General features: G+C 37.7%; 1 protein-coding gene across 1 annotated transcript in view; it reads left to right on the top strand.

The window, feature by feature from the left end:
- The window catches only part of CFTR (CF transmembrane conductance regulator), a 76,544-nt gene that overhangs the window by 19,343 nt on the left and 45,708 nt on the right, over positions 1-11,493 (top strand). Inside the window, exons 5-11 of the mRNA XM_015853538.2 lie at positions 194-283; positions 1,843-2,006; positions 2,782-2,907; positions 5,304-5,550; positions 7,607-7,699; positions 8,255-8,437; positions 11,242-11,433. Coding sequence (XP_015709024.1) covers positions 194-283; positions 1,843-2,006; positions 2,782-2,907; positions 5,304-5,550; positions 7,607-7,699; positions 8,255-8,437; positions 11,242-11,433 — 1,095 coding nt within the window. The remainder of the gene's footprint in view (positions 1-193; positions 284-1,842; positions 2,007-2,781; positions 2,908-5,303; positions 5,551-7,606; positions 7,700-8,254; positions 8,438-11,241; positions 11,434-11,493) is intronic.

The raw sequence follows: 11,493 nt of genomic DNA, 5'->3' as shown, positions 1-11,493 counted from the left end.
GAAAAGCAGTTTAATTGCTAAGTTGAATTCAAGTGACATAAAATAAATTTAATGAGACTCTTTTAGTATCATGAAGCTGATAGGTGAGTTATTTTTACTACTGTATAACTGACTGATATTTTAATTTCTATGCATTTGGTATCATAGGATTAGCTACATGGCCATTTTCCTGAGGTTTTGTTTTCTTTTACAGACCTTAAAACTGTCAAGCAAAGTTCTAGATAAAATAAGTACTGGACAGTTGGTCAGCCTTCTTTCCAACAATCTGAACAAATTTGATGAGGTATGTTATTGTTTCATGCACTTGGTGATCCATCAAGTACAAATGCAGTCTCTCAAGCTGCTTGTGAAAAACATAAAGGAAGAAATAAGGATAAACAGCAGACTGCTCTGTCAACACTAAATGAAGTCTGTCTTAAGATTATGTTTTGGTGTCTGGTCACAGAAATGCTCATTCTAATGCTTACATCTTCGTTTTTCTCCTATGCTGCTGAGTGAAGGAAACCTAAAAACTAGGCATACCATAAAAACATTCTTGTTTTACAGTTCAGTGAGAATCCACCAGAAAATCTCTGGGTTACACAATTGGTGTCATAGCAGCCAGAACTTGCTCATCCAGTCCTTCAGTCATTTTTCCCTGAACACTGTATCTTTCTAATAAGGTGAACCAATATGGTTTTCTTGCCGTTAAACAAACAATGATGTTCAGCATCCTGTTATTATTATTACCTACTCTCCTTAAAAATCTAATTAAGTTTTGATGTAAGACCTTGTTAGGAATCATTTCCAAGACATCCTTTTTAGACAATACACAGTCACAGAATAGTTGAGGTTGGAAGGGACCTCTGGGAGCCATCTGGCAGAACCTCTCCCTTTAAGCAGACCCACCAGAGCAGGCTGCCAGTTATCGTGTCCAGGCTTCTTTTGAATATTTTCAAGGAGGGAGAATCCACAGCCTCTTTGGGCAGCCTGTACCATTGCTCAGTCAATACCTCCAATATTTCCAAAGTAAAAGCTTTTATTAAAGGCATGGAGGTAGATCCTTGGTAATGGCTTGGAGATTTGAAACTCCATGACCTGTTGTTCAGACTGTTTGTCAATTGCTCTGTTGGTAGCATGAGGTTTTCATCCATTGAAAGAAACAGGAAACTTGACATCAGAGGGACTCTACAGTTCCAACCACATGCCTTTGGTATATCCACTTTAAGCATTATTTTACTATGTAGAGGAATGTGAGTTATCACTAGCAAGCTAGGACAAGTGCTCAAGCAGTGCATCAGTGTAGCTGTTACACAGAGCTCTGTGAAGGTTCTGTATCTCAGCCTGACAGCAGTATCCAGTACAAAATCTGAAGGAACATGGCTGAAGTGGGCAGAAGCCTCCTTTGAATTTGTTGCACTCATACAAGTAATTTCTTCGCTAAAGTAATATTGGCCTTCTGTGTCAGAGGAAATCACTAACAAAAATCTTTTGTGTACTTTTCTCATCTTGCAGTGATTGAAAATGCTGGTGTCAATGGCAAATTCTGTTTACTTTTACAGGGCTGTGTTTTTTTCCCTCACGTGCACACACAGCAAAGAGATAATCGTGTACTGAACTTTGCCTTACAAAAATCAAAGATTAGATGTGGAATGAATATGTATTGCTGCGCTGTCATCATTATTAAGACCCAGAATGCTATGTGCTCTTAATCACAAGTCCTCCTTTATGAACTTGTTTTACTACTGGAAATATTTGTACCATTCCTCATTACATTTTTCAGTGTCACTTTAATTCATTTTCATGTAGCTTTCAGAGCAATCTGTAATTTTCATTATTATTTTCTGCTGTGGTTTTCTGTAGGGTCTTGCTCTGGCTCACTTTGTGTGGATTGCACCTTTACAAGTGGCACTGCTGATGGGACTGCTCTGGGATATGCTACAAGCTTCTGCATTCGCTGGACTTGCTTTTCTAATAGTTATGGCCTTTTTCCAAGCCTGGCTGGGACAAATGATGATGAAATACAGGTGATGAGAACTGATTTAAAGGATTTTAATGTATTTTCCCAAAGAACGTTGTTTTAAGAGGTTTATAGTGCTTGACTTGGGATCTCTAGTTATGACATTGTTACAAAACTAGCATCCAAAGAATGTTGTATGTGTCAGAAAAGTAGGGATAAGTCTTTACTTCTTTAGCAGCAGCTATCTAATTTAAAAAACAGTAATGGCTAACACGCAGTAATTAGTGATAATACTTTATAATGATAATACTTTATTCATCCTGGAGAAAAGAAGGCTGTGGGGTGACCTCATTGCAGCCTTTCAGTATCTGAAGGGAACCTATATCCAGGAGGGGAGTAAACTCTTTGAAAGGGCCAATAATAGTAGGACAAGGGGAAATGGTTTTAAGTTGAAAGAGGGAAGATTTACATTGGATATCAGGGGAAAGTTCTTTACTAGGAGAGTGGTGAGGTCCTGGAACAGGCTCTTAGGGACACTGTGGATGCCCCGTCCCTGGAGGTGTTCAAGGCCAGGCTGGATGGGGCCCTGAGCAACCCAATCTAGTAAACGTGGAAGTTTGGTGGCCCTGACAGGTATGGGGGTTGGAGCTTCATGATCCTTGAGGTCCCTTCCAACCCAGGCCATTCTGTGATTCTGTGATTTACAGTATTGTTGATAGTGAGTTCATGTATATTAAAAATGAGTATATAGGAAAACTGATGTCATAAGATATAATGGGATGTAAACTGACTCTAGAGGATGAAATAGATGAAAATTAACCTCCTGTCTTTTTACTTTGTAGAGATAAGAGGGCGGGAAAGATCAACGAGAGGCTTGTAATCACCTCAGAAATAATTGAAAATATACAGTCAGTTAAAGCCTATTGCTGGGAAGATGCAATGGAAAAAATGATTGAAAGCCTCCGTGAGTAAGTGGTTTTATTTGTTAGTCATGTTCCTTATGTGTTCAGAAAAAAATGTTAAGTGACTGTGAACATCATCTGTAGATTTGCTAGTAAGAAGTAAAGCACACAACTGTTAATCCTCCATAAATGAAGCGTGCATTCCCACACTACCGCTTGCTTTTTCCCAATTTATCAAATTCACAATAGAGATGATTTCTTTTTACTTTTTTTTTTTTTTTAAATTTGCTTCCTCGTTTGCTATAATGGTATTTCAGTGGTTAGCTTGTACAGGTAAAACAATTGTGGCATCTGTGTTTGTTTCTGGCCAGCCTTATCCTCACCTTATACTAAAAAGCCCTTTTGTAATGGTTACTTAAGGCTTTATAGACTTTCCCATTCTGTATAGGAGGAAACAGTACAACACCTCTGCAGTAGTTTTCTGGGAAGTGCAGTAGAGCTACTTGTAGATGTGCCACACAATCTGTTTAAGCAGTACAGCTTCAAGTATTCATTCTGTACAGTTGCATCAACATTTATTGCTTGTGGAAAGTCTTGTGTGGTGCTTATCTTCTCAATTAACATTGGGATTGAACTGGAACAAGCAGAGATGAAGCATAAAGGAGGTAAAAGAGCAAACCCAGTGGGCTGACAGCTTGGAGGACCTCAGTGCAGATGGAGTCCTGGGGGAAGGGAGAAGTGACATATTGATTGATAGGTGACGTATGAAGCAGAGTGTTTGTAGTCCTTTAGGGAACGTTAGAATTCTGTGCCAGGTGTGTGATTGGTAAAATAAAAGAAAATAAAAGAAATGTAAGTATCATATTATCATGTAAATAAAAGAGGTGAAACGGTATTATTAAACAAACACCCTCTTCAGCTGGTTTGAATCTGGACCTGGAGATCCAGTTCTAGGATGGAACCAGGCTGGGATTCAGCTGGTGCCACAAGGACTGTGCGTTACCTTTAGCCATTTTCAGACCACATTTTTAAGTAAATCCTGAAGAAATGAATTTAGATTCATATATACATTCCTCAAAATAGTCAAGAAACCTGAAAAACACATATAGTACCATTTCACATTTTATATTTACTGCAATAAATAGAAAATTTTGTAATGCTGGAATTCAGTTGTTACTATTTTATGCGTGAATTGCAAAAATGTTATAGGATCAATCTGTCTTTCTTCTGCTGCTCTTGCACCAAAACACTGTATTTTCTGACTGATCCAAAAGGTCACTTGGCAGAGATATCACCAGAGCAGGCCAGGCTGGGAATGTCAGAATTTCAATTGAATTTTTCTTGCTGGGACAGCTCTGCGGGGCTTCACAATTAGTTGGTTTGTTAAGATGGTAGGAAATGAGACATTGTGAGTTAACCCATGCCTGGATTTTAGCAACCGCGCATCATAACTCTGTTGTTACCAAACTGTTTCTGTGTGCTGGAAGTTTCTGGTGCAATCTAGTTTAATCAACTCTGATTTAATGAACTAGATATAACTGTAAGGTTACTCTTCTACATCTGAGCTGCCCAGGCTGGCCATCCTGCAGGTGTAAAACTGCTGGAGGCAATGACCCCATGTAGCTGTGATACTTCAAATATGGACTGTCTCCTATGTGCCTCCTAAGTGTGTAATGATAACTGTTTGTAAAAGGTGTCTGAATAAATGTACTGCATTTCTACGGGCCATATGATGTATTTGAAGACTGAAAAAACACAGTGCCAAACTGTTACACCTGAACAACAGTGTAATAGTGCAGAAAGTGAAGTTCAAGTCTTGGAGTGCCTGTATTTTGTCATTTGGCTGGTACTTGAGAGTATACTGAGAATGGTTGGTGCATTGGTTCTCCTTTGTTGGAGTGATGTTTGTAAGCTGCAGCACAGGGGGTGGTTTTGGTAGCTTCTACTGGATAGCCTTTACTCGTTTCAGTTGAGGCTGGCTGACACATCATTTCTTGGATGAGGCTGTTAGTAGGATGGTCTGCAAAAGGGGATAACACTATAACTGAATTGTAGATTGTTCTTGGAGTTTTTATGGCTGTGTCTAGGAAATCTGACTGTTAGGAGTGTCTGATTTCCCGGGAGATTATGTATCTAGATGTGAAGGGGATGACATTTCTGGGAGCATCAGATGCTTCTGGAGGGTTGTATCAGGAACTGTAATGGCTTGTGGCTTATGAGGCATGACATAGATCATTATCACTTTGTCTAAGATCAATGCCCAAAGATGGGTGCAATTATTTTTTAAATGTAAATTGGGGTTGAATTTTGCTTTTTAATTGCATTCCTAAAAAAACCAAACCAAAAATGAACGATCTTCTAGGTCAGTTGTTTTACCAGCAGTTCTATCCAAGATTTGTAAGATGTAAACTGTGAAATCAGATACTAATGATTTGTTTATTCGTTTATTTATTTGTTAACAGAACTGAACTGAAGCTAACCCGAAAAGCTGCTTACGTGAGATATTTCAACAGCTCAGCATTCTTCTTCTCAGGGTTTTTTGTGGTGTTTTTAGCTGTGGTTCCATATGCTGTGACTAAAGGAATTATTCTCCGAAAAATTTTTACCACTATTTCCTTTTGCATTGTTCTTCGAATGACAGTGACCAGGCAGTTTCCTGGGTCTGTGCAGACCTGGTATGATTCTATTGGAGCAATAAACAAAATACAGGTAGGGCACACACACCTCAACCTTCCCAAGTACGTAAGCTTATTCTTTATATCATGTTATCTTGTCATTTGATCAACAAAAACACATGGCATTTGTGCAGACTTTCCGAATATACTATATGTTGCTTTGATTGTACACCGTGAAATGTCATTATAAATCCTGATGTTATTATATGGTTCCCCGGGCAGCATAACTACAAGAGTCCTATGCTACCTGCCAATTGCTTGTTTTGAAACGGAGGCATCTAAGCCTTTTTTTTTTTTCATTGCAGAATAGGGAACTTAATAAAACTATACTTTCTGGTACTTACTTAAGAGATGTTTTCCCTTCAGAAAAGGAAGTACAAAATTAGTATGTGTTTTACCTAGCACAGCTTCCAGTAGTTGCAATCACAAACCTGCTGTTTTTCTAACTATTAGCGGCAAGAACAGCAGGAGATTGTACAGCTTATGCAAATGTGCATCTCATTCATTATGAGTAGTAAACATAATTAAGGTACCGGTCTACTAATAATTATTGCCTACCTTACCTACCAAGATCAATTGCTCATGTACCAGCGTGAGAGGCTTATATGCAGAGTCAGCTCAGGGTAAACCTTAATGACCTCTGTTTTGTCTGTTGTTTTGTAATCAATGCTCAGAGAAATAATTCTATTTTGAATCCAAATCTTAGGAATTAAAAACAACAACAACAAAAAAAAAAGACTGTTGATGTTTTTCATTAACATATAAGTAGAAATACCCAATATGCTCAATATACCCAGTATAGAAATAAATACCCTTAAAGATCTTCATCAGAAATCTGAACTGTAATAAAGAATAAAAAGATCTATTGGATTCTTCTGATATTTCTGATTTTTAACTGGGTAGAAATTTCAAGAATCTAGCCTTGAGCCTGTCTATCTGACATTCAGAAGGCTGCCTCGTTGGATCCCAATTAACACAGAGCTTGTGTTGCCAGGCTCCCTAGGCATTAGTGGAAGCATCCTGTCTCATATTTCCTGGAAGAGTGCTTCCAGTGCTTTTTCACAGAACTGGCAAGCCCAGTTGTCACACTACTTTGTTAGACGCTTGTCTTTGGGGATATTAGCTATATGGCTCCTCTGGAATTCATAAATAATAATCTTTTTGTAATAGGTTTGCTACAGACCCCATATAAAGGCTTCACAGAATCCCCAAGCAGTGGTGTCCTTTATTTTTCACAGGGAATATGCATACATAAATAAAATGAATAAGTTATACGTACATTTCTGTGGTGTAATTTATTCATCAGTTTGGAGAGTTTGACTGATATTCTCCCTTACCATCTCGGCTTTGTTTGTCTGCTGTATTACCGAGGCAAATCTACTTGGTCCCATGAGAGAAGATATTACTTACAGACTGCATAGCCTTAATAGAATAAAAGGGCAGAAAAGTTAAATTTCATACATAATATAGACTTACTTATTTTTTCCTTATGTTATCCTAGAAGATAACACAAGTAGGATTGCTGATTTCTGTCATTTGAAATGACCTTACATCAGTGCTGCACTAGCCAGTGTTATCTGCCTTCTGTGCCCACAGAGACATTATTTAACTTCATTTAAGCTTTCACTTTTGGAATAGTGTGTCAGCAGTGTGTTGCTGCTTAGTTTCACTGTTTAACAGTGTAACCTTCAACATCCCACTCCAGAAACAAAGCTTTATTTGAAATGGATTAAGGCTGGCAGCTAATGCTGCCCCAAACAAGTCCTGAAAGCAAAGGAAATACAATGTTTTGATATTCTTTCTAAACCAGAAGCAAATACATGCATGCTTATATTTCCCCTAACAGTGTAAGAATGGGTAGCTTCAAGAAACATTTACATTTCCTTCATATTTCCTTCCGAATCTGAAAGACATTGTACAAGCTGCATGTATGCCTTGCACAACAGCATGAGAATGCAGTAGCATGAGAATGCAGTAGACTATCAGAAATGTTAACAACTGGTGCTGTGCATTGGCAAGTCTGCACTGCTCTGTGGGACTGACTGTTGTCTCGTACCATTTCCTCTAATCTGCTTTCATTGTGTTTCTAGGATTTCTTGCTAAAAGAAGAATATAAGGCCCTGGAGTATAATCTAACAACAACTGGGGTTGAGGTGGACAAAGTAACAGCTTTCTGGGATGAGGTTTGTACTTCTACCCCAATTAAATTCAAATACAGACTATATATAGATATATATACACCAACATTTGACACACTGTTCTCTAATAAGAGCAGACCTCACACCTTCATTTTAACTGGCTTCAGCTATCTGGCGGCAAGGAATATGTGACAGGCAATAAAAATCAAATTATCCACTGTGGAGAAACATTGGAATAGCCATTTTAGTAAATGATAAGGCCTGTAACTTATTTCAGATTTAAACCATCCTGAAACCGAAATCCATCTCTGACATGTATAAATATCAGAAAGTAGTTCAGTTAGAGGAATATTTTGCTTGTGTCAGCATATTTAGGGGCAAGTACAATGTGGATGCTAAAATAGATACAATTTTGAGAATAAATTAAAATTGAAATTTTAAGAATAAATTAGTTATGGATAGGAAAATAATGTCAGCAAAGTAAGTCCATAGGCTTTCATAAGTCATATATATTCATATATAGTATGATATACATGTCTGCATATGTATGTTGTGTTCATTTTTTGTGTACGTACAAACACACCAATATGTATGTTGCAGGGAATTGGAGAGCTCTTTGTAAAAGCAAAACAAGAAAACAACAACAGCAAAGCTCCTAGCAATGACAACAATCTCTTCTTCAGCAATTTTCCCCTTCATGCTTCTCCTGTTCTTCAGGATATAAATTTTAAGATCGAGAAAGGAGAGTTATTAGCTGTTTCTGGATCTACTGGATCAGGCAAGGTATTTCTCTTTCTGTTGCTCCAACAGAATTTTAAGGATTATTTTCGTGTTGTTGGTATTGTTAGTGGACTTGTGGTAATCTGTGCCCTCTCTAAAAGTAGCAGCAGCAGGAAGAATGTATGAATAAAATATATTTCAGTAAAATGATCCATACTTATTTTAAATTTTACTCTGTGGTTAATGTGAAGAGGAGTCTGCTGGATAGTTTTTGTACATACAAGGATATAGGCTTAGTAGAGAAATACCAATTGAAATTACAAATCTATTTTTCCTTAGGAACTAGAAGGAGGTTTGCAGGAGTAATGCAGACTGTAACCTTAAGCTGGTGATCATGATGAACATCTCCCTGCCTGTTTTAATAGTGCACTGGAGAACGTTACCTGAACACCCAGATCGCTCAGGGTGCCTGAAAGCAGGGCTTTGTCCTGCTTTGCTAAAATTTTAAGGAAAAATTTGAAAACAAAGTGGTCAATAATCTGACAAACATGGCACTAATTAGCCAAGTAACTATGATACATACTCTGTATATGTGACATACCTCATTGTATAGATTCCAGATCACTCAGTACCGAGCTTGAGCTCATGCTCTCAGTTCCAGGTGAAACCCTGGAGGACAAGTTTGGGGAGGTGCTGTTCAAACAGGTGGAGTACTGAGAAGTTGTGGTTTAGATAAATCATCATCTTAGATCTGGAAAATGTTATAAATGCATTTTGTTTGCAGATAGCATATCCAATTGACCTTGGTACTATCATAGAATCATAGAATCACCAAGGTTGGAAAAGACCTGCAAGATCATCCAGTCCAGCCCTCCACCTATCACCAGTAGTTCTCACTAAACTGTGTACCTTATAAAATACACTGAACTGTAATACTTATATTCACTGGAAGCTGTAAGGATTAGATAAAGAATTAGATTAAGTATTTGATCTTCAGGGAGCCTTCTGAGAAGGCGTGAAATAAAAGAAAAAGTTAATTATGGATTTGTCAACTTTTCCCATTTAACAAATTATTGTTGAAAGTATTCTGACTTCATTTACTTTCACTGATCAGGACTCCTTTGGATGAGGAGGATTCCCCTCTGGAGATTTTCACAAGCTATCTGGACATTGTACTGAGCAGCTCTAGGTGTTCTTAATCGAGCAATCAGGTGTTGGGCCAGATGGCTTCCAGAGGTCTTGTCCAGTCTCAGCCATTCTGTGATTCTGTGTGAAGTGTTTGGTTTGTTGAAGTCAGTGGCAGAGGACCTATCAATTTCAAAAGGGTCAAGGCTTCAATATTATTTTTCAGAAATGATACCAACACAAAATACATGAGGTTGTCCTGGTATGCATTTTAAAATGCTGGTATGCATTTTTACTGTGATAATTCTGAATGAACAGAAGAATTTTATTATATTGCTGAATTATTAATCTAAGATGGCTGTTGCTGAAGCTCATACTTGTAATACAAAATGTCAGTTAGTTTAGGACATTGTTGATATATTCCATTTATTAAGCTGCTTAGGAAAATTCAAATCACGCTGTGCTGTAAGCAATTATATATCTACAAGAAATCTGCATTTTTCCAGGCAATACAGATGAAAAGATCAAATTTTATCTGAAAGGCAAATGTAACATAAGATTTACACTTGTCGCTCCAACAAAAGAAGCCTCTCCTTTCCTTCCATCCTCTCAGTGTAGGGTTTCTTTCTTCTTGTTGGTATTGCAAATTCCAGGGATTGTCAGGCCTATGGAACAGAGTGTGTGCTTATTTCTTCTATCTGTGCTATGAAGCCTGATGTCAGCTCACTTTAAAGACTATGACATAAGATATTGTAGCTCAACATGCAGTGTACAGAACATCCTAAGAGATTATCCTTTGCAAGTTCAGAAACTTCTTACTCAGCTTTTAGGAAAATTGAAGATCTGGTACGATGGGAAGATGTTTCATGATACTCCCACTGCATACTGTATAACTTCTCAAAGGATCTTTTTGCTTGAGAACAAAAAATTGTGTCTTAGATAGATTTTTAGATCTTTGGCTGTTATGTCCCAGCTTTGTTGACTGTTTATTTGTGATAAGAACACCACTGGAATGCCTCTGAAACATATTTTTCCTTGTATTTCTCAACTCTGTTCTTTGATCAAGTAGCTAGTGATGTGTGACAAGGTTACTACAAGCTACTGATTAACTTTGAAATTATAACATGTTAGTGCTGAAATTGCAATCAATTCTTTTATGAAGGGAAACAGCAAATATGCATAGGTCATGTACTCACGTAAATGAGTTAACAGTTACAGACAAGACTTCAGATCACACTGAGCAGTTGGTGAGCAATTACATCCACAGAGATATCACACTTTTCAAGGCAACACAGAAAAAGGGCTATAAACATCAGCAAGGTTGTAAACATGAACTGTGTTGTACAAAGAACAAGCAAAATAGGCAGTGATGTTAAAAATCAAATAACATTCACCATAAGTTCAAATACCCGACATCCATATGTCTCCTATAGAGATTCACATTTTTTACCTTGCTATCAGTTTACTTAAAAGTGCATGCTTTTGCAGCCACATGCCTTGTTTACAGGCCACCATACAGTTTTTCTTGTTCGGTGAATTAGTTTCTCTCTGTTCGGAGGCCTTTCAGAACCATACACATCATTGAGATCTTCAGTAATTGTGACTTGCACTAAATCAGTGAATGTAGGGGCATTTTACAGAACAAAAATACCATCTTATTATTTTAAAGTGATTCCTACTTTGTTTAGCATTTCTTGTGGTTGTACGGATCTCAGATATACGAACCATTCGCAATTTTTCAGACTTCACTTCTGATGTTGATAATGGGAGAACTGGAGCCTTCTCAGGGTAAAATTAAACACAGTGGAAGGATATCATTCTCTCCTCAAGTCTCTTGGATCATGCCTGGAACAATCAAAGAAAACATCATTTTTGGTGTATCCTATGATGAATACCGATACAAGAGTGTCATCCAAGCCTGCCAACTGGAAGAGGTCAGTCATCTAGAACTATTAAGACCTAACTGTAAAAACATAATACTAAATAAAAGTCAG

The sequence above is a fragment of the Coturnix japonica genome, chromosome 1 (assembly GCF_001577835.2).
Source record: "Coturnix japonica isolate 7356 chromosome 1, Coturnix japonica 2.1, whole genome shotgun sequence".
Classification (NCBI taxonomy): Eukaryota; Metazoa; Chordata; class Aves; order Galliformes; family Phasianidae; genus Coturnix; species Coturnix japonica.
Note: the sequence above shows the minus strand (reverse complement) of the source record. Positions and strands in the feature narration are given on the sequence as shown.